This window comes from Nipponia nippon, unplaced genomic scaffold, assembly GCF_047370975.1.
Source record: "Nipponia nippon isolate SJK-2023a ecotype South Korea unplaced genomic scaffold, ASM4737097v1 scaffold_25, whole genome shotgun sequence".
Classification (NCBI taxonomy): Eukaryota; Metazoa; Chordata; class Aves; order Pelecaniformes; family Threskiornithidae; genus Nipponia; species Nipponia nippon.
Window position 1 is genome coordinate 1,587,543 of NW_028262342.1, and position 22,553 is coordinate 1,610,095.

Sequence of the window (22,553 nt, forward strand, 5' to 3'; positions counted from 1 at the left end):
GGCTAAATGCTCCGGACTAAATTTGGTCATGCAGCTCTGCATGGTTCCCTGGAATGTCCTCGGGTTTCAGGCTCCTCTGATAGCACCATTCCCCGCCTCCCGCTGGGCTCCATTGGCTTCCCAGCACCCGAAATCGCGGCTGGATCCTGTTATTGGCCAACTCTTGGACCGAGGGGTGTCCCCTCTTTATAACTACTATATCCTGGGCTGCAGCGGTCGAGAGCTGCTGAGATTTAACACTTCAGCACCTGCTGCTGCTGGGGGAAGCAGTGTTGGAGCTTCGGCTTCTTTTTTTTTTCTCCTTCCTTGGGTACCACACACAACCGCAACCGTGTCTCGCCAGCGAGCCAAGATGTCCAAAGTGGCCAAATATCGGCGACAAGTTAGTGAAGATCCAGATATTGACAGTTTGCTGTCTACTCTGTCTCCAGAGGAGATGGAAGAGCTGGAAAAGGAGCTGGATGTGGTGGATCCAGATGGAAGCATCCCTCTGGAGCGCAGTCAGAATAAACAAACAGAAAATTCCCCACCTGGCCCGCAAAACTGCGACACAATGCTCAATCACTGCGAAAAGGAGACCAGGAAACTTATTCGGAGGGAACACTCGCTAGACGTAAGTCCCATCTCCCCACGCTCGAGCTGTTTCTATCAGAAATGCCGGGGCAGACCCCTGAGCACCGCTGGGCTGGTTTAGGGGACGAGATGGGAAACACGAACGCCGAGAGAGGCGTGCTGTGCTTGCTAAAGAGGAATAGCGGTCACGTAGAGACCAGAGGAGCGAGGCAGGGAGCTGGTCAAGGCACTGCAGGAGGGAAGAGGGTTCACGAAATCCCGGTGTTACTGGCAAAGCCAAAACCTGTGCTGGTGCCAGGGGTTTTCTCCCTGCCTCTGCTCTAACATCTGGGCTGGGAGCAGGGCTGGGGCTGCCAGGAGGCGGCTGGAAGGGCCGGTGTAGTGAGGGCGATCCCTTCGGCTGCATTTCTTTTTCCTCCTGTTTGTTTTTTTTTCCCTTTGGAGATCTCCAGACTCTCAATCCCTTCAATTCCTCTTGTGCAAAAGCTTAAACTGGTCCTTGTGGAATAAAAAAGGTTTGCTGCTTTGTGGAAATCACCCCAAGAAGCAGGTTTTGCCCCAAGCTGTTTGTTTCATGTTTATTGTTCAGTTAAAATTCATTCTTTTCTTTTGATTTGGGTACATTTATCTCCTTCTCTGCACCTGGCAAATCCTTTAATAGCTTGCTTTGAGCTAGAAAGTTTCATGCCAGTCCCTCTCCTCCTTTTGTGCCTTGCTTTAGTGGGAGCCAATCCCACTTCTCTGTAACATTTATTAACCTCTGCACTAAATATATTTGGTATGTGCTTCGTGCGTGGGAGGCTGGGAAGCATTTGGTTTCCCTGGTTTTTCACGGCAGGGTGAGCCAGAAAGTGAAAGAAGGAGAGTCTTCAGCTCTTTTATCTGTGTAATCGCGGGCAGATTTCGTGTCCCAGGTTGGATTCGCCTCTGCTGGGACGGGACAGGGCTGAGCAGTACCAGCAGCGTAAGCAGAGCGGAGGCTTATGTGGATGCCCCTCTTAAGAGACCGCTCTGGCTCCGATTCCTCAGCTCTTCCAGGTCACCCAGCCGTACCCCGGATCTCCCAGCTGAGCAATCGAGCTCTAACCAGCCTGTGAGCACTTGGAAATAGCTCTTTATGGATGTGTACGGAGTTTATTATAGGAGGGTCACCTCCTAACCGGGGCCCGGGAGAAAACACGGAGAAAAAGATGAAAATTGCAGCTATAGGAGAAATAAATGAAGTTTTTCTTTCGGAGCCCTGAACAAGGGGTTAAACGGTTCCCCCCACCCCTCTCCAAGCTCGGGCGGCTCTGAGGACAAGGCACTCGCAGCTTCACCTTCCGTATGTGGCGTTTGGCCTGGGCCGGGGGACAGAAAGCGCCGTGCCCCTCGCCACGGGAGCACTGGGTTTATTTTCCCACCGGCGGGCTGGTTTATTTATTTTTATTTCCCCGTGGTGGGGAACTGCAGGTGCTGCAGGACAAACCTGCCTGGAAAGGGAAATGCTGTTGTGTGGGACCAGTTATCCCAGTGATGCCGCAAGGGTTTGCACTGGTTTGCAGGTGATCCCGGCTTGCAGCCAGCACTGAGCTGACACTTTTAAAGCTGCTTTTTCAGGCAGGGGGGACTCTTGTCTTTGGCATCACTACTGATGCTATTTTGCTTTTAACCATGGGAAGATGAGGAGTCGACTGGGAATTGGGACAGGGAAGCGTCCATGATCAGGAGGAAGGAAGGAAATTTGTGTTTTTTGGAAATAGAGAGCTGGGAAATGGTCTGGTTGAACACTACGTTATTTGAAAGATGCCTGAGAGCGTGTGTGCGCCTGTGCTGCGGGAGAGGACTCGGGATGGTGGCAAGGGATGGCACGGGGAGGAGAGGAGCCCTGGAGAGGGTGTGCAGCTCTGGCCGTGGGGAGGGCCGCGACAGAGGTCCTGAGAAAAGCACCCGTCGTGCTCCCCTTTGAACTTCGGTAGCTTTGGGCCATGGAAGACAAAGCAAGTTGGCTGCTGGTCAAATTTGTCAGTGAAACTGGCCCAGTTAGATTGCGTTGCAGTAACTGGATATGGCAGAACTGTCTTTCTTCTTCTATTTCAATCCCTGGAGGCCAAGAAAAAAATATCCTCCACCCCTTCCTCCTTGGCATTGTTAGGAGCTGGGATTAGCACCCAGAAAATGCCAGCTCGCAGCGCTGGCAGGTCAGCCCATGCCGGTGGTGGAGCAGGGCCATTGCTCCACCATGGGGCACGAGGATGGAATCGGATGGGATGGGATGGGATGGGATGGGATGGGATGGGATGGGATGGGATGGGATGGGATGATCGGACCACAGAAGCAATCACAGAAACCAGCCTGGGAAGCTGATGGTTCCCTCCGTCCGAGGAAGCCGCAGGGCTGTGTTTTGCTGCAGGATGGAGTGAGAACACGGAGCCACCCGGAGCATCCCAGACGGCTCCCGAGCTCCCACCCGGCTGCTCAGAGCACTGAGGCCTGTGATGACAAATCCCTCTCTCCTATCAGTGCATCTCACGTTGCGGCAGGCAGCGAAGCCCTTGTGCCTGCCAACACAAGCGTTGCGGCTGCACACCCATGGGGGCTGGCATCCCCCCGCCGAGTGCAGGCATCACCCCACCGACGTCTGTCCCAGCCTCTCTCCCTTGACGGCTCCCAGCGTTCTGCATCACAAATCCATACAGCGCCCGGCATCCCTGGTTAAACGCATCGAGCAAAGCCTTTGGGAGCGAGAAGCAGACGCGTGAGCATGGGAGGGAAGCGCAGGCAGGAGGGCAGGGAAGGAATGGGAGGTCCTTCCAGCGGGTCCGGCCCTCTGAACATCTGGAAGATGTTATCTTGCATCTGTGCTGTCTCTTCAGGAGACAGGAGGTTAGATTCTTGTCCTCGAACTACAGAGTTTATAGGTCTGTAGTTGCCTTGCACGAAGGCGCTGAGGATAGAAAAGCCAAGCCGCTGCGCTCCCATCTCCCCACCTATTTTTCCTCCTGCCTCCTTCCATCCCTCGTTGGCCCCCTCTTTGTGCAGTTGCTGGGACATTGTCTGTTAGCTGGGATGTGCAGGAACTTCTCCAAAGTGCAAATGAGGGTGTTTTAAAGGGAAAGGTTCGTTTTCTGCCCACCTCACAGTTCTTCTTGCAGTCATTGCTTTGTTCTTGGACTGGCTCCAGGCACCCCCATTCCCTTCTAAATATTGGGAAGAGTGGGTATATTTAGAAATATTGTAACTCCATAATGACACGTCTTCTTAGTAATGAAAAGGGCAAACTTGGGTAACTAGGAAGCAGTTTATAAACAGCCCAAAATAGATGTGAGCTTTGCCCTAACTTTTCCTCACTAGGGAGCCAAATTCACGTCTTGGTGATGCGTTAATTAATGAATCTTCATTTTGTATTGCTAACGAGTAAAAGTATATCCCAAGTTCACCAGTGAGGCTTGGGACAGTGCCTCTCTTCAAATGCACTCCACAAGGCCTTCTTGGAGGTCCATGTATCAAGGGAGCCAAAGTTCAACTAATATTCCTGAGCAGATAAATGAAGAGATGATTTCTATTAGCTCGTGGCTCTTTACTGTAGTGGGCAAAGACACGATGAGAGAGAAATCTGGGTTAGAAACGTGCTGTAAAGTTGAAGCAGCGGCGTTAACCGAAGGGGGATTTACCTGGGAACACAGCTGACTTGCTGTCACTTGAAAGCTTTGCGTTGTGCCTGGGATTTCTCTTTAGAAGAGGAAAAGCTGCTTGTGCCAGGGGATGGGGGCTCCGTGCGGGCATTGCTGCGGGAGGGGCTTCTCTGACGGCGGAGCCGTATGAGGAGATGGGGTTTGGGAGAGCTACTCTGGTTTTGTCCAGTTCTTCCTCTGCTGTTGGTGACATTTTCTTTAAAAAGCGTGTATCTATGCGTATAGCACTATGATATACACCCTGGAGGCACCCGCATCTTGCCCCTTGGCATTCGGTCACTCCTAAACCCCCTCGGGGGTACCTTTGCCGGGAGGGACCTGGCTGAGAAGAGCTGCCCCGTGGGAACCACCGCGCCGTGTCAACCGCGCGCGCCGTGGGACCAGGTGGTTTGGTGGACGAGCGCTCCTTAGCAGTTGCCATATCCATAGCAGGAGGTTTGACTTTTCAAAGCGTGCCACCAAATCCATCTGCTGCTGTTCTTGGCTCTCCTTGCATTCCCACCCGGCCTCACCGCAGGGCCCAAGTGGCTCCAAAACACGGAGCACATGGTGGCAGAGGCTTGTGCTCTCCTCCAGCACCACCGCCTTCCCTGGGAATGGACGGAGCCTCCTTCCCCCAGCTCCACCTGGAAGGAGAGGACACCTGGATGTCCCAGTCCCATCAGGGTCCCCAGTCCTGCCTCCCAGCAGGGCTGCACCGATTTCACGCTGCTCCAAGCAGGGATGGCTGGGAAATTGCATGGAAATTGCATGCAGGGGCATTCTCCTGCTGATGGGGGGGATTGATTCCAGGGCTGCAAAACCACTTCTTTTAGCAAGATGCTTGCACACGTGGTGGATGTCTCTTTCCATGTAAGCCTAGGGACCTGCTTCTTGGAGGAGAAGGCTCTGAACAGGAGACACTGGATGCCAGGGCAGCTGTGCACAACGAGGGCCGGCTGTGCACAACCAAGGCTGCCTGTGCACAGTGCAGATGGTCCCTGGATTTTTGTCTCCTGAAGGTTGAACACCCTTCCCCCATGAGAAGTCGAGGTGGCCCAGGCAAGTGTCTTCCCACACCTTTCCCACGGACAAGACGCCCTCCTGTTCCTTGTCCTTGCAGGCTGCTTTGCCTGCCCCGGTGCTCCCAGGGACGTCCTTGTGTGCTAAGAATTAAAAAACTCCTTGGGAAGGTGGTGTAAAAAGTCCGGCCTTCCTTTCTTTTACTGGGGGCTGTGCGTGTCGGCTTGGCGCTCGCTGCCCGGTGGTATTTAATCCAGTTATTATGTGGAGGGCGACGCCATGAAATGTGGAGATCCCTACCAACGAGCCCTTCTTCAACACCACAGAAAAGCAAGTTAGTATTTAAATTTCTTATTAATCCTCAAAGCTTGTAGTCTTTTCATGAAAATATCTGGAGGAAAAACAAGCTCCGCGTTTAATAGCTGGGATAGACTCAAGGGAAATCGTAAACGAGGCAAAAGAAGTGGTTGTATCATTCCTTAAGCATCTTACCAGTCTGTGACTAACACATATGTATTTAAACACTGCTGTTCTGTTTATCAGCCCGTTCTGTCCATATGCCAAGGCTGTTCCTCCTCTCTTCCAAGTCTTCACCAGTTCCCAGCGCTTGCCTGTCTTTTAACCGTGTCCTGGGCAGGTCTCTGGCAGTTTCCATGCCTGCTTTTCCCTCATCCAAACATGTTGTTGATCTGCCCAGCTCCTGGCCTCCAAAAGAGCCGTAAGGGGCGGGGGACGCTGGGGCATCCTTTCTGCTGGTGCTTCCCCAGCAGCACCCAGCTCACGCTGGTGGGACGAAGGTGTGGGTCCTTCCACCAACACAGAGCGGGAACGGAGCTGGTGGCTCCCTGGGCGTTGCGTTACTCCCGCGGACGATAGCCAGGGATATCCAAAATAGCCACACATTTTGAAAGAAACCAACGGTATTGAGTCGTTCCTATTTGGTCCTCCAAGGAGGCCACAGATGGTCTCTGCTTTGCGGCATCTCCAGCCCGCCACAGAACAGCCCAGCCAGGAGAGCCCTTTTCTTTGTCGCTTTTCGTGGTTCAGAAATGAAAACTGCCGTCGTCTGCGCTCGGATGTTTCGTTCTTCATTTCTGAAAACATACCAACCCTGTAACGAGAAGGATGAGCACGAGAAGCGAGAGCTGTCAGCTAGCAACAGATGATAAAACAGACCTCCGAGGCAAAAAGAGAAGCAGGAACGATCCCGCGACAGATAACTGAAGGATCTGCAGGGTAGAGAACAGCTGAAGCAAGCGAGGTGGCAACGCACCCAGGTTTGAACGGCATTTCTGAGCGAACGGCGTGAGAAGGAGCCTCGCGGCTGGATCGGTGTTTTTGTAACGCCGTTGCGAAACGGCGGCGGAAACCTCGCTCGATTGAGCGGCAGCACGAAGCGTTCCCAGCGCCTCGTAGGTCGCGCTGAAGGCACGCTCTGTCTGGGAGATACGCAGTCCATCTAAGGGCACAAGCGGGGGAAAAAAGCTGAATTTCTAGTCAGTCTGAAAAAAAAAAAACCAAGACTAAAAAGCCGAGTTCTATATTTACATAAACCACAACTGGGATGCAGATAAATCCATGGAAATGCTTGGAGTGTTTAGCTTATATGGGTGGAGCTGCCACAGCCAGGGAGGTTTATTGTCTGTTTATGTTGAGCTGATAAATAGACGTACAGAGGAGAAAAAGAGCTGGGAGCCTTTACGTATCGCTTTCTTTCGCAGCGTTATGACATCATTTGTGGGCTAAAATGGTCTCGGTGACTCAGCTCCCAGCAGGACGCTGGGATTAACCGGCCGTGTCACTCCAGCCCACCCTTTGCCACGGTGGGAATTGCGGCGCGGCGGAGCGAGAGGACCTGGCTTCGCAGGCGAGGGGGTAGCAGGGCGCTTGCCACCGTGCAACGGGGTCACAGCGGTGTTGTGGTGCGCGCAGCCCCTTGACGTTGGGTTGAGTAGCCCAGGGTATATATATACGTTGAGACACGGTATTTGGGTCAGGATTCACACCGAGACCTGCCGGACGCTGCCGAGGGCTCCGAGCGGTCCTGCCTCCTCCTAGGGCGACTGGGGCAGAAGGCAGACGTGCCCAGCATGGGAACCGGCACCCACGCAGCCCTGAGAGCTGCCCGCAGCAGACAGGGAGCTGCAGTTTGCCTCCTTTCAGGGAAGATCTTCAGTTTCTAAGAACTAGCAGTCGTGATTCCTGGCATGCCCTGCGTTATCTCATTAAGTGCCACGTGGCGTAGGAGCCTAAGCAGCCAGTGCTCCTGTTTCTCATAAACTATTTAAGGGTTTTGACAGCAAACCAGCTCTCTGATTTTGGCAGGTAGGCACCTGGGGCTGGGGTTCATCTCACCTGCTTCAAAGACGTTGATTCATCCTCCCGCACTGGGTGGCCCGTGGCCACCAGTGATGCCATGGGGTGTCTGTGATGGTCCCATGGGCTGGTTGATGGGAGACCTGCACCAGCAAGGGGCCTGGAGATGCTTTCCATGCAGTCCCAGGAGGCTGGGAGCCGGAGCCCTGCTTCTCAGGCATCCAGGCCCCCTGACACAGAGGATGGGAGACAGGATTTCAGACTCACTAGGGCCGATTTGAAGTTCTTCTGGTCCTGAGAATCTGAGGAATGCTCTCCGTGGGCTGCCCACAGAAAGTGCACCGGGCAGAAATCCAGCCGCGAGGTGGCCGTGGTGTGAATCGCTGACGTTCACTGCCCTCAGCAACCTCTGCCGAAGGGGAGGTGATCAGAGAAAAGGTCTCATCTTGGGAATATCCAGTTCAGCCATGGCAGTGCCAGGAGAAGGGACTGGGAAAACGATGGGTAGAAGAGAAAAACCCCGAGTTCTAAAACCTGATTTTGTTAGGGAAATGAAAGTTTCCATTTGCAAAGCCCAGCAGCTTTAAGGGCTTTCTGGAAAATGGCTGCATGTCACTGAGGAATGGCTGGAGCTATTCTATTAAAGGAAACGCAACTGAAATGTTTGTTATCTGCCTTAATTCAGCAATGAAGGCAAAGCAAGACAAAAGTCAGGGCCAGAAGTTGTCTGGTCTCTGGAGATCAGCACTGCATCTCAGGAGGATGTTTTTAAAAACATTGGCCTGGGAAGTGCAAAGAGACAGTGATATTTGGGGTCAGCAAGGTCTGAGCAGAAGGCAAGGGGAATAACTGAGCTCCTTGTTAAAATAACAGAGTAATAGCTGAGGCGGGACGGGGCAAGAAGTTGTTTACATCGCTCTGGGCTTTAGCACATAGAGCATGGCCTGGGGGGTCATGCTAGGTCTGCGTGCGTCCCAGTGCTGGGAGCCGAGGTCCTTTCACCCTTGCTTCATGCCAAAAAAATCCAAACGTGCCAAGAGAGAAACTCTTTGCTGCCTGGGAATGGTCCTACCAGGGAGCCCGTCGGGGCCAGAGCTCTGCGGGGTGTACAGGGAGGACGAGCAGGGTATCTCACGACACCGGCCCGTGATAAGGTAGATGAGGACCAGGAGGGTTGCTCTGGCAATGGTGCCGGAGTGGGATGGCTGTCGTGTAGAGCTGGGCTTGCCTGTCCTGGGCAAGCAAGGTCAGCAGAAGCCTTGTGGTCCCGCTTCCTCCGATGGTCTCTTCAGTCCAGGTTTAGTAGCTCTCAGGACTCAGCCAAGGACATATCATTTTTTCCAGGAATGTCCTTGGCTCTGAGTTGTCCCTGGGTTACTCAAAATTGGCCAAGGAATGGAGGAAAAGAGCAGCTTGGCCAGCTTGTTGTGGTTTAGCTTGGCTCCGGCAACCCTCTCACATGCCTAGAGCGTAATGGCAACGGGTGCCCAAATACCCAGGAACGTCAAGTGCAAAACAACCTGCCTTTGGCCACTGGCCACCTCAAGGGACTTCTCCATGCAGTGGGACACTCTTGGAGGACATCCCTGTCCCCTGGGAGCTCTCACGTGGCTTGTGCCCAGCCTCCTCAGCCCCCTTCCCCCGTGGTCACGGTGAGGGGTGGTGGGATGCTGGTGCCTTGCTCACAGCCTCTGGCTGCGGTTTGGGGTAGCTGGGTGGGACGGAGGGGACATAAGGGCTCCTTTAGAGCCCACGCAGCTAGGCAGGTGTCTCCAGAGGATGATGCAGATGCCCAAGGTTAGAGCTGTGGGTTTGATCTCAGAGTCTTTTGGTGGCTCTGGAGACCTTTGTAGGGCTCGGTAGCATGTGTAGGACAGACTGGAACCCCTCAGGCAGTGATACCAGCTTGGCTTGTTAGTTATGGATCCGTAATTATGCCTAAACCCTCTACATCAAATAACCAAACCCAGCTTCCTTCCCTTGCCAGTCTGGTCTGGGAGTCCCCAACTGACCACCAGCTTTTGGTGAGCTGTCTCTGTCTCTCAGAGGTCTGCCCTCGTCCCTGGGGCTTCCCCATACTTCCCAGCTCTCCCACCTCCAAAAGCCCCTCTGTCACTCAGGATTTGCATGGGACCGATGGCGCTTTGCTGGTGGGTACCTGTTGCCTAAGCCATGCCCTGCCAAGAGATGAACTGGAAAATGCCCTGTTGGCTGCAGGAGAAATTTATTATCCCAGCAGAGGCTGGGAGAAGGGGAAAGTCTCTTGACCTGGACTTTATCCCCCAGCCCTACAGATCTGGAGGGATTCTGGTTGCTTTGTGAGGAGCACGGCTCTAGGTGGAGGGTCTCTGTTGGTGGCAAAAGCCACGTGCCAGGCAGCCAGCACGCCGAAACAGCTCTGCCGGTGGAGCTGCTGGAGAGGAGGGAGGCAGTGAGTTGCAAGGAGAAGACTCAAGGGCTCCGGCGGGCTCCAGCACGTGTGTAGAAATTACCCCGTGTGGCTGAAATCATTCCTGGATCAACCAAGTTCAGCTGGTCCAGTTGTCCTTCGGCAGAGGTCTGCATCTTGGTTTAGGAGGGCCGTGCAGTGGTGTGGGGCAGTGCGGTTACAAGCGGTGATAAACCCTTGGTGCTTGCAAGCGTGTAGGCGCAAGACTCGTGCCTACAGGTGGATGTGCAGCTCAACTGACTTAGCTGAATAGGTGCGATTTCCACGTCTGGGCGGTTTCTGAAGGCACCGACATTTGCCTCTCGCTTTGCTCCATGTTTTCCCCTTGTATCCCTCAAGAACGGACATCCCCATAGCTGGACGCAGGCGAGGACCGGGCCCCTCTGTTCGGTGGGGTGTGAAGCCCGTGTCCCCATCGCCATCCGCAGCGAGCGGCAGCTGGAGCCATCAGCAGTGTTGGAGCTCACCCCGGATTTTCCAGCAGCGCTGATGGGTGGGGTGGGCCTGATCCTGGCTGAGGCTTCCCCTCTTCTGCTCTTGATGCTCTCATAGCAGCTGGGGGGTGATGTCTCACAGCTGGGGGGTGATATCTCACCGTTGGCTTCCAGAGGCCACCAGAGCTGCAGGTGACATTCGAGACCGAGTCAGTGTCAAGCCTGCAGGTTGAGTTCACTGTTTCTGGAGCCATTTTCACGTGAACTGCAGGTGCAGGTTTGGCCCCGAGGTCTTCTGCTGCCAGTCCCGTTTCCTCCTGGGGCGCAGTGTGCCACGTGCCCCCAGCAGTGACCCCCACGGAGGAGCCCTCCTGGACCCTTCTGGCTTCCCCCTTTCAGCCAAGCCCTCCTTGAACCCAATGGGGCACGGCTCCCCGGAGCCAGCACGGAGCTGCTCGGCAGCACGTGCCCCCCAGGTTTCCATCCTTACATCTTGTTCTTCAGCTCAGCCGAGCACGTGGCCGGCACGCTGGTGCGCTATCTTCAGCCTGGCGATCCGGGCCATGAGGGACTCTTCCCAGGACATGCCTCTGAAAATAACTGCGGGCTGGTGAAAGCTGGCCCCTTCCAAAGACATCTCTTCTACAAATGCATTTCCATATGTCCCCTCTGCCAGGGGCTGCTGTAACAGCAGCAGCCAGGCCACAAAGCGCCCTTTCCCTCCAGCCTGGGTACGGATTTTGCGAGTCCCTGGGTAACCCATCCCTTCCTCTCCTCTCCAGCGTGTTCCCCTTTCACGTAGAAACCTGCTTGTGGGCACGGCGGGGTGACCACCTCTCAGTCCCCGTGTGGATCAAACAGCCAGATTGATTTAAAAGTCGGGGAGATGTGGTGCTTAGGGGACATGGTTTAGCGGTGGACTTGGCAGCGCTGGGTTAACGGTTGGACTCGATGATCTTAAAGGTCTTTTCCAACCTCAACGGCTCTATGATTCTATACCTACCACCCAAGCAGCCATTTTCTACCCCAAAACGAGCTGTGGGGCTTTCAGGGCAGGAGGTAAGAACCTCGCTCCACCATCACGTCCCCACCACCTGCAGCAGATCTCGGCAACCCCTCTGCTCCGCTCCCACCCATACCCGCCTCGGCCGGCTGCTCCAGCCCCAGCCCCATCCCTTGCTCAGCGTCGGGAGCGGTGCTGCGAACGCTCAGATTCCAGGCAAGAAGTTCCCAGTCTCCTTTGCCTTTTAAGGAAACATCTGAGTGGGTTTGAGGGTTACAAATGCTAACAAGCAATGGCAATGCTCATTTTAGTCTATTTAGAGGAAACGGGAAGGCATTTCAGTTCATCAAAACACTGGTGATTAATCAGCCAAGTACCAGGCTGTTTTCATTAGGCTTATTTTTAAAGGTCTGACACGCTGTGTAAAAATATTCCCCTAATAATCGTGCTCGCAGCAGAGGGAATGGCACAGGAGGGGGTGCAGCGGCCCTGGTTTCTAGGTATCCAAGGTAAATATGTCAGCACGGCAGAGAGGAGCGAGCAGGCAGGACTCAAGATGGCAATGGAGAGGGTACAGGGCTGGCGCTGGCTGCTGCAGATGGAGATGGCCTGGCCGGTGGCCTGGGCTGCAGGAGAAGGTGCGCTGGTGGCTGCGGGGACAGCCAGGGTTTCAGGACCAGGGGGAAGGATGCGTTTCTCTCTCCTCTTCTGCCTCATCCTGCCACGCAGCTCCTCTGCTGAGCTCCAACTGGAGCAACGTGCTTTGTTTCCAGCCCGGAGGTGAGCACTTCTGCACCGTCACCAGCGAGCAGAGCTTGGGCTGGTGTCACCACCCGGGGCTGGCACCTGCAGCAGAGCCGCGGTGGCAGAGCACACCGAGAGCCTGGGGATGGCTGCAGGGCCATGAGGGGATGAAGGCACGCTCCCTCCTGGACACATACATCGCCTTGGGCAGGGCCAAGAGCAGCTTCTGGCCTGGCTTTAGAGACGTCCCCAGTCTCCACCAAGGGATGGGGAGTCTCGTGCAGGCGGTGGCGGGTGGGCGAGAGCGACCCTTGGTTTTAGAAACACAGATCTGATTTCTTGCCTGCAAGTTCTCGCTCCTGATTCCTCCCCTTCTGCTGCTGCTGCTGGAGCCAGGCGCTTGCAGAGGGCCTTCCCCAGCAGGGACAGGGGTGCCGTGATCCAGGCAGCTCTTGCCCCATCTGCATTAAATGAAACCGCTTGAGCACCTCTTACCTCCTGCTACCAGCCAGCACCTTCTGCAATAACTTGCAGCTCTTTGACAGGATCCTTCCAGCGCATCCCAAATTTGCTGGATGCCCGTGATCCTGCAAATGCTGCTCGTGGTGGCAGTAACACCCGTGGCCGGTCACGGCACATCCATCGCCTTCCCTTCTTCCCCTGCCCGTGGGCACAGCTGGCTCCTTTTCCCCCGGCTCCTTTTCCCCCCGGCTCCTTTCCCACGCCCTGCTCTCTGGCTCCCGTGCCCTCCTTCCACAGACCTGCCCCACACCGCAGCACCTGGACACCTGGCAACACAGCCATGGATGGACTCTTTAACGAGAACAGCACTAACGATGTGATAACAAGACATTCCCAGCAGCTTTGCTAAGCAGGGATTTGCTCTGCATCTTATTTTGCTCTAGTTTCATCTTGTTTGGAGAGATCCATTGCCTTCTCTGAGCATGAGAGATGTTGTAGGTCCTTCTTTCCAGGGTTTTCTTCCTTTTCTCCAAGATTTGCTCGTTCCTGGCCAAAGCCTTTGCTCTGGTTGGTCTTGGATGGCCCAGGGAGCTTAGCGGGGGCTCAGGGCTCCCCACCATCAAGTTGTGTGAGCTGGAGCTGGGAAGGAGAAGGCTTTTTGGAGAGCTTGGTGTGGAGGTGAGGCTGCTGGCTCTGACTCGAGGAGTGCTCAGCCTGTGGACACGGAAGGGCTGCAGAGCCCCGGGGCTGCAACCGTCTCTTCTCACAGGGACCTGCAAGAAACCTCCAACCCGGGACATCCCCAAACACCTTTGAAAGGCACCACCAGCCATGGCTGTGGGGGGACAGAGCCAGGCAGCAGAGTCCTCATCCCCCCCACACCCCCTGCCCAGCCTCCTGCCAGGGGGCAGACGTGGCTCTGCTTTCACCGAGGCGCTTCAGGATGTCACCGCGAACTCGTGCACCGTCCCAGCCCTGGGAACAGGGCGCGTCTTGGGGAGAAGGGCCGCGGGCTCAGTGCCAGAGGAGGTGGCATCTCCTGCTCCTCGCAGCCCCTGGGACAGGGGGGTGCTGGCATCGGGGCACCTCGGGGAGCCTCATCCCTGGTCCTCGGGGTCTGCAGCAGCGAGGGGCTGTGTGGACGGGCTCTGTAGCAGTCCGGCATTTGCCTTTCTGTCGCCTCTTTAGGTCCGCACAGGGGAGCCAAGAAATCTCTTAACTAAATAAACAGCTCTCTCGTCCCAGATGGCATCTGTTTATACGCCAGGTACAAACAGTCCCCGCGGCTGCCCCGCTCACAGCCAGGCCAGTTCTTTCCACAAAAGCAGTCCCTGAGGGCCAGCAGTGCCGCGCGCTGGGAAGGCAGAGCCGCGCTCGGCACCGGCACCGCCGGGGCCTGCGCTGGGGAAGACACCGTGGCTGGGGCATCGTCTGGAGGAGGAGGCCAGCCCTGGCTGCAGACCAGGGTCTCTGGACTCCAGTTTGGGGGTTCAAGGCACTGGGTGAAGCCGCGGCGCTGTCCTAGCCCTGGGAGGGTCTAGGGAGCTCGTAAAGGCATCACAGCTGCATCTCCCAGAGGCATCTTTCTTCCTCCTTTCCCTGAAGTCCTAAAGTCCCCCCAGCAAGGATGACATTCGCTCTGCCACCCCCGAGCCTTGCTGCCTCCTCTTCCTCCTGCAGCCAGCATCGCTGGTCACCAGCATCGCTGTCAGGTCGCCAGCATCGCTACGGTCAAGCTGAGGATGCCCAGATTAACCCCGCAGCTGTAGATCTGAGCCCGACCTAACCGTGGCTCTGAGGCCGGGCTCCCAGCTAGCAGCATCTCAGCACATCACCTTCTGCTCACCTCCGGACAGAAAGCCCACGGCGCCGGCTGGCACGCCTTGCCAAGCCATGCTGCCAAAGCCAGGCACCCAGGAAGAGTCGGGCCAGACGCGACGGGCAGAAGCTGCGTGCTCCCCGTCTGCGGAGCAGGGAGAAGGAGGTTTAAACTGCCAAATCCAGACCCAGACTTTACAATAGGATCCTCTCCCGCACAACAAACTTGGTGCCGATGTCAGGGGTCTGTCTGTCTTCAGTTATCTGTTCATAGCATTGGCTCGTCTCTGTTGGGAGTGGAGGTGTCTCGTATCTGATGGTCGGGGAGGTGAATCCTGCCCCGGTGCCCTGCTCTTACTGCATTGCTGTCACAACGTCTTGGTCCTGTGCCTCCAGGCACACGAGGAAGCGAATCCAGTGCCATAAGAAAGCCAACGGGCTGGAAGGCTGCGTGCACCGAGCTGCCATCGAAGGCTTTGATTGCAGAAGCAGAACGTGTGGAAACGCTGCTGATGGGAGACTGTTCCCGGCCGCATCGGCCATGGGCGAGGCATTTTTTGTGTCCTGGAGCTGCCGGTGCTGGCTGTGGTCAGCAGCAAGGCACAGGACAGGGTGTGAGAAGGGTGAGCTTCAGGTGCTTGACAAAAATACCAAAAATTACGTGGAAAAGGGGTTCGACTGACAAGGCAAATGACCAAATGGCCCTAAAGCATGAAGGGAAAGAGGAAAATCCTTTGCTGCCAGAGGTAGTTTGTAAGAAAATAGTCATCAGGCCTTGGGGTTGCATCCCTCTGCATGCAGGGAGGATGTAGTCGCTGCCTGAAGGTCAGCGTTGGAGAGCTGAAAGCCAGACTGAGCTCCTCCTGCATAGCGAAGTCCCGCGAACACAACAGTGGCATCGCGATAAGCATAAAAGCAAAGGCAAAAACTGCTTTTGAAGAGTGAATAGTCACGGAGGCAGACAAAATGAAAGCCGTGATGCTTGCCAGCCCACTAAGGAATGAGCGGGAACCTTGGCTGGCCTGGAGGTAAAAGAAACGCAGGAGGTGCAGAGCAGCGGTGCTTGACTTCTTGGCACAGCGAGACGGGGAGATCCCAGGGCAGGGGAGGGGGTGCCAGCTGCAGTGACACTGCTTTGCTCAACCCGCACAGCAAAATCTGCGTCCTTCCCCGAGACCGCCCCAGTTAAGCTCTGCCCTCCTATGGCGCCTTTGGACACTGGAAGAAGATGTGCTGGGAAAACATCAGCCATTAAAAAGCGCTAAACGCCGTGTCCCCATTTCCTTGGGTTTCTGCAGGGAGCTCAAAAATGCAAACTTATGTTAAAAGGGGGCCCATTTCAGAGAGCCCAGGGTTGGGTGTGCTTCATGGAGTCAAACCCAGTTGGCAGCCGGTCACCAGTGGTGCTCCCCAGGGCTGGTACTGGGGCCAGTCCTGTTCAATATCTTTATCGATGATCTGGAGGAGGGGATCGAGGGCACCCTCAGTCAGTTGGCAGCCGACACCACGTTGGGTGGGAGCGTTGATCTGCTGGGGGGCAGGGAGGCTCTGCAGAGGGCCCTGGCCAGGCTGGGGCGATGGGCCCAGGCCACTGGGTGAGGGGCAGCAAGGCTCAGGGCCGGGTCCTGCACTGGGGGCACAGCAACCCCAGGCACCGCTGCAGGCGTGGGGAGGAGCGGCTGGGAGCTGCCCGGCGGGAAAGGACCTGGGGGTGCTGGTCGACAGCCGCTGAACATGAGCCAGCAGTGTGCCCAGGTGGCCAAGAGGGCCAGTGGCACCCTGGCTTGTATCAGGAATAGTGTGGCCAGCAGGGCCAGGGCAGGGATCGTCCCCCTGTGCTGGGCACTGGTGAGGCCGCCCCTCGAATGCTGTGCTCAGCGCTGGGCCCCTCACCCCCCGAAGGCCATGGAGGGGCTGGAGCGTGGCCAGAGCAGGGCAGCGAGGCTGGGGCAGGGGCTGGAGCCCAAGGCTGGGGAGGAGCGGCTGGGGGGGCTGGGGGGGCTCAGCCGGGAGAAGAGGAGGCTGAGGGGAGCCCTCATCGCTCTCTGCAACTGCCTGAAAGGAGGCTGGAGCCGGGGGGGTCGGTCTCTGCTCCCCAGGAACAAGCGATGGGACGAGAGGGAACGGCCTCAAGCTGCGCCAGGGCAGGTTTGGGTTGGGTATTAGGGAAAACTCCTTCCCCCAAAGGGCTGTCGGGCCCTGGCCCAGGCTGCCCAGGGCAGGGGCTGAGTCCCCATCCCTGGGGGGATTTAAAAGCCGGGGAGATGTGGTGCTGAGGGACATGGTTTAGTGGTGGGCTTGGCAGTGCTGGGTTATGGTTGGACTGGATGATCCTAAACATCTTTTCCAACCTTAACGATTCTGTGATTCTATGATTCATCAGCAGTGTCACCTATGTCACCGGCTGTGGACGCTCCCCTGCTTGCACCCGCGTCCAGGGCAGCACGGGAAGCGTGTTGGGCTCTAGACCAGGCAGAGCATCCAGGTGGAAACCATTTAGGAAAGCTGGGAAAGCAGCTGGGGTTCACAGAGGGGTAGGCACTAGATCTATCCCTGGTTAAAAAGGGTAAAAGAAAGAGGATAACGGAGGGTGATTAAACGGAGGGTAACTCATAGGAGGTGTGATAGGAAGGGGTCAAACAGCACGGTCTGCTAAGGGAGATGGGTCCTGCAGGTTAGGTTAACCTGTTAGGTTATCGCCTGTTCACGGGGGATGAAGGAGGGCATCCCGCAGACCTCGGGAGCCCTTGGGAAGGGACTGGAGGCAGGAGGAGAGCAGAGATGCCTTGGAGAGCTGCAGCGGGACCTTGGCACGCCTGGGTCCTACAGGCTCTGCCTTCATTCGAGTCACTCGGATGCTGAACCCTCCCCTGGACCTCGGCTGTGTTGAATTTTCCTCTTCCAAAGCACAACCACAGGCTGGAGCGTGCGAACGTGTCGGGGTAAATCACTCAGGTGAGATGGAGGAGACTCTGGCCCGTATTCAGGGCTAAAGCATCACGATGCGGAGCAGGTCGCTTACCTCCCTGAAGAGTTCTGGCCGCGGATCTGTCCCCTGCCACGGCACAGAGCAGCGCTGGCACCTCCCCGTTGCCTCCTGGGGACCCTGCAAGATGCTCTCACCACGTTTCTATCATCAATGTCTTTTTTTAGGGCAGCTCATCCCTCACAGGCGTAGCCTAAGACCTTCCTGAGACCCGACTGTCCCGCACCCTCCCGCGCATCTTCCCCTGGGCCCCGTGGCCGACAGAGGTGCACAGTTGGTGACGATGAGACTGGGGTGGCGAGTCCGGAGGTCGGGGACATCCGTCTCTGTAACGCCTTGGTGTTTTTCTCTTATTAGGAAAGCCGAGCAAGCGAGAAGAATAAGGGAGCCAAGAATGAAGAAGAAAAGGGAAAGGAAGCTCCTTCCAAAGACCCGGCCCGGAAACGAGATACAAAAGTGGGGAAAGACTCTAAAAAGGAAGAAAGCGTTCAGAAAACAGACGCGAAAGTTAAAGCTGAGGCTGAGACCAAGACCAAAGAGGAGAAGGCTATCAACGACAAAGTCAAGGCCATGGAGAAAAAGCTGATGGGGAAGGACAAAAAGGAGGAAGAGAAAGGCTCAGCATTGAAGAAGGACACGGGGAAGGATAAAAAGGAGGAAGAGAAGGGCTCAGCATTGAAGAAGGATGCAGGGAAGGATAAAAAGGAGGAAGAGAAGGGCTCAGCATTGAAGAAGGATGCAGGGAAGGATAAAAAGGAGGAAGAGAAGGGCTCAGCATTGAAGAAGGATGCAGGGAAGGATAAAAAGGAAGAAGAGAAGGGCTCAGCAGCAAAGGAGACAGGGAAGGACAAAAAGGAAGAAGAAAAGGGTTCTGCATTGAAGAAGGGCACAGGGAAGGAGAAAAAGGAGGAAGAGAAGAGTTCAGGATCAAAGAAAGAGACAGAAAAAGACACAAAGGGAGAAGGTAAGAAAGAAAAAGATAAAAAAGAAGAGGAAAAGAGTTCAGCTTTGAAAAAAACAAAGGCAGATGAGAAGGAGAAATCCCAGCCAGAGGCAGAAAAGGCAGCGGAGGAGAAACAGGAGGCGAAGGCAGGGGCCGAGAGCAGCCCCTCCAAGCCCAGCACCGGCAGCTCCCCGGATCAGGCCAAGGACGATGAAGCCTCCAGCATTTTCGATGAGCTCATCGAGAAGGTGAAGAACAACGATGCCGAGGTCACCGAAGTGAACGTGAACAACTCGGACTGCATCAACAACGAGACCCTGGTGCGCTTCACCGAGGCCCTGGAGTTCAACACCGTGGTCAAGCTGTTCGCCTTGGCCAACACCCGTGCCGACGACCACGTGGCCTTCGCCATCGCCATCATGCTGAAGTCCAACAAGGTGCTGACGAGCATCAACCTGGACTCCAACCACATCACGGGCAAGGGCATCCTGGCCATTTTCCGGGCGCTGCTGCAGAACAACACGCTGACGGAGCTGCGTTTCCACAACCAGCGGCACATCTGCGGGGGGAAGACGGAGATGGAGATCGCCAAACTCCTGAAGGAAAACACCACGCTTCTGAAGCTGGGCTACCACTTCGAGCTGGCCGGACCGCGTATGACAGTCACCAACCTGCTGAGCCGAAACATGGACAAACAGAGGCAGAAACGCCTCCAGGAGCAGAAACTGGCACAGGAGCGTGGGGAGAAGAAAGACCTCCTGGAGGTGCCCAAGCCCGGAGCCCTGCCGAAGGGGTCCCCCAAGCCGTCCCCACAGCCGTCCCCCAAGGCTTCCCCCAAAAGCTCTCCCAAGAAAGGGGGTGCGCCCGCCGCGCCGCCCCCGCCTCCTCCTCCGCTCGCCCCTCCGCTGATCACCGAGAACCTGAGGAACTCGCTCTCGCCGGCCACGCAGAGGAAGTTGGGAGACCGGGCGCTGCCGGTCCAGGAGAAGAACTCGCGGGACCAGCTCCTGGCGGCCATCCGCTCCAGCAACCTCAAACAGCTCAAGAAGGCAAGTGCAGGGCCGTGGTGGGGTCGCCTCATGGCAGCACCCATGGGGTTGGTCCGTGGGCTGAGGTCTGGGGTCACGTCTGTCGTCACTTGGGTAGTGCAGAGGTGAGGGCTGTCCTCCTCCGGCGCAGGGTATGGAGCAGGGCGTCCGTGGTCCCGACCCCTGCGCAGAGCATGTGGCAGGGGCAGATCCCTCCCTTTGCCGAGCGTGTCGGGTGGGCAGATCCATCCTTTTGCACCATCCCTGGCAGAGCAGATGGGGTCAGCAGATCCATCCCTTGGTGGAGCATCCAACAGAAGATCCATCCCTTGGCAGAGAGCATGAAAGGGGCAGATCCATCCCCTGGCATTGCCCCCGGGGTGGGCAGAGCCGCTTCATTCCAGCAGCCAGGTTTGGCTCCGGGGCTTGGGACACAAGGAAGAAGCCAGCTTTAACCTATAACCCCAGGGGCTGGAAATCCAGGACCTCCCCGTGCAGAAAAGGAGTGGCGCGTAGCCACAGCGAGGGAGGCTCACACGCACCCACGGGGACAGGTGTCCGTGCAGTGGGTCCCCAAGGGCGGCAGCTCACCAAGCCCTTGCTGCCGCGTTGGCACGGCTGAGCCCGCGCCCCTGGGGGTGGGAGGTAGCCCGGGGTGGCGGAGAGGCTGCGTCTCCAGCGCTGGTCCCAGCGTGATGCCTTGAAACATCTCACTCGCCCCGGGTGGTTTGTGTCCCCAGCCGGGCTGCCCACGAGCCGGAGTGTGGGGACAACCAGCCCAGCCGAGAGGAGATGTCCCTGGAGCGCTGAGCATCCCCGGCAGCAACAGAGAGAGGGGTCCAGCCCCACCACGGCGGTTCCAGCACCCCCCTTCCTCGCTCTCCGCTCCCCGCAGTAACGCGTTGTCTTCTCTGGCAGGTGGAGGTACCGAAGCTGCTGCAGTAGGGAGCGGGAGGGCTTTCCCCCCGCCGCCCGGCGTGGCAGACCCCGGGACACTCGCCTTTCTCGTGACCGTTTCCATGACAAGCCCTTTGGGACCCTGCAGTGACCGACGCCGAGGAGCAGCGATCTCTCTGGGACAGACGGAGGAAGGGCCGGGCCCGAGGAGGGCCAGCACGGTCGTTGGATGCAGCGCAGGAGGAAGACGTTGTATTTATTATTTTTATGGTTGTGAAGCCTTCAAGCTCTTTCTTTTGCCAGCACCGTGCCCCACTCTGTCCAGCCGCCTGGAGATGCCGAGGATAGAGGAGGGGTCTGTGGAGCCGATCCTTGCGGGAAACCCCTCGGAGCGCGCCGAAGGGGCTTGGCACCCTCCGTCCCAGCTTGCCCGGGGCGAGTGGAGGTACCCTCCCAGCCTCGCTTTTTGGAGGGGCAGGGGCCAGCCAGATCATCGTCACCACTTGCCTCCCCACAGGGTCTCCGGGTGGCCGGGGGCGTTGCGGGGCGCAGGCCCGGCGGTGGGTGCCGGCTGGCGGGGCGCAGGCGCGAAGTCGGGAGGAATCGGCGGGGTCGGAGAAGGGAGCGGCCGGGCAGAGAGGGGGGAGGGAGGCGGTGGGGAGACGGGGCAGGGGGGCTGGAGCGGGGGGCTCGGGGCACGGCGTACACACCCGCAGCCTTGCTTGGGGACCCCCAGGGCGCTTTGCGCCGCAGCCCGGCCCGGCCGGGAGCGGGTTTGAAGCTTTTCAGCCCAATTTAGGTGTGAGGGGGTTTTTTGTCCCCTCTTCTTGACCCACCACCTTCTCGACGCGACACCCGACGGCTCCACCTGCCCCCCACGCAGAAACCAAACCCTCCCCGGGGGAGAGCAGGGCTCGCCCCGAGGGTGGGCACCCCCGGCGGGGGACAAGAGCAAGGGGGTGCCACGTGGCAGCAGCCGCCTGCGCCGGCGGTGCCACCGGCAGCCCTACCCGCACCTCCACACGTGGGCACGGGGCCGGGCAGGGACGCCGCCCGCCCCCAAAGCGGGTTTTGGGGTGACGCCGATGGCCGACGCCCTGCGCCTTCCCGGCGTGAAGCCTCGCTCGCGCTTTGTACGACTGCGGCCACTGCAGCGGCAATAAAGCTCACCCAGCGCTTCCCCCGCCTCGGGGACCCTACTGCGCCCCGGCGTCCCCAGGGGCGGTGGCACGGCGGGGGGGCGCGGGGCTCGCTGGGGAACGGGCTCAGCCCCCCGCCGGGGGCCGCGCTCCCCTCTCCCGGCACCCACTGCCCCGCCACGGTGCCACCTGAACTGGGCGCGCTGGGGCCAGCCCAGACTGGGCACCTCGGGGCCATGTGGTCACCCCAAACTGGGCATCCCGGAGTCATGTGGCCACCCCAAACTGGGCACCCTGGGGCCACTCCCAGTTGGGCACCCTGGGGCCATGTGGCCACCCCAAACTGGGTGCCCCAGAGCCATGTGGCCACCCAAACTTGGCACACTGGGGCTACCCCAAACTGGGCACCCTGGGGCCATGTGGTCACCCCAAACTGCACACCTGGGATCCATGTGGCCACCCTAAACTGGGCACCCCGGAGCCATGTGGCCACCCCAAACTGGGCACACAGGGGCCACCCCAAAATGGGCACCCTGGAGCTATGTGGCCACCCCAAACTGGGCACCTTGGGGCTACCCTGACACCCCAACCCGTGTCTCCTGGGCCACCCACCCACCCAGACCCCCCGCAACAGGGCACCCTGTGGCTGCTGGACACCCACGACCGGGCACCCTGGAGCCACACAGACACCCCAAAACCCCTGGGGACACCCAGATCTGGGCACCCCGGGGTCCCCCAGGGCCACCCCAAAACCCCCGGGGACACCCAGATCTGGGCACCCTGGCGGCTCCCCGGGGCCTGCGGGATGCGACCCGGGCTGACGGGAGCCCTGCGCCGGGGCAGGACTCGGGGTGCCGGGTGGCCACCGGGGGGAGGCCCCCACTTGCCCGGGGACACCCCCCCCCCATGGGCCCGAACCCGGGCGCCGTGCCCATATTTGGGCATTTTGCGGGAGGGCAGCGCCTCCTCCCCGGCGGGGGGGGGGGGGGGGGGTCCAGGGCACCGGTCCCTCGGGGCACCCAGCGGGGCACCCCGAACCGGGACACCCCAAACCAGGACACCCCGAACCGGGACACCGCAAACCG

General features: G+C 57.9%; 1 protein-coding gene across 1 annotated transcript; it reads left to right on the forward strand.

The window, feature by feature from the left end:
• Window positions 1-232: 232 nt before the first annotated feature.
• LMOD1 (leiomodin 1) lies at window positions 233-21,508 on the forward strand. Its single transcript, XM_087762056.1, has 3 exons — window positions 233-613; window positions 17,819-19,453; window positions 20,351-21,508. The coding sequence occupies exons 1-3, from the start codon at window positions 353-355 to the stop codon at window positions 20,375-20,377; spliced, it is 1,923 nt and encodes a 640-aa protein (XP_087618182.1). The 5' UTR covers window positions 233-352; the 3' UTR covers window positions 20,378-21,508.
• The last annotated feature ends 1,045 nt before the right edge of the window (window positions 21,509-22,553 follow it).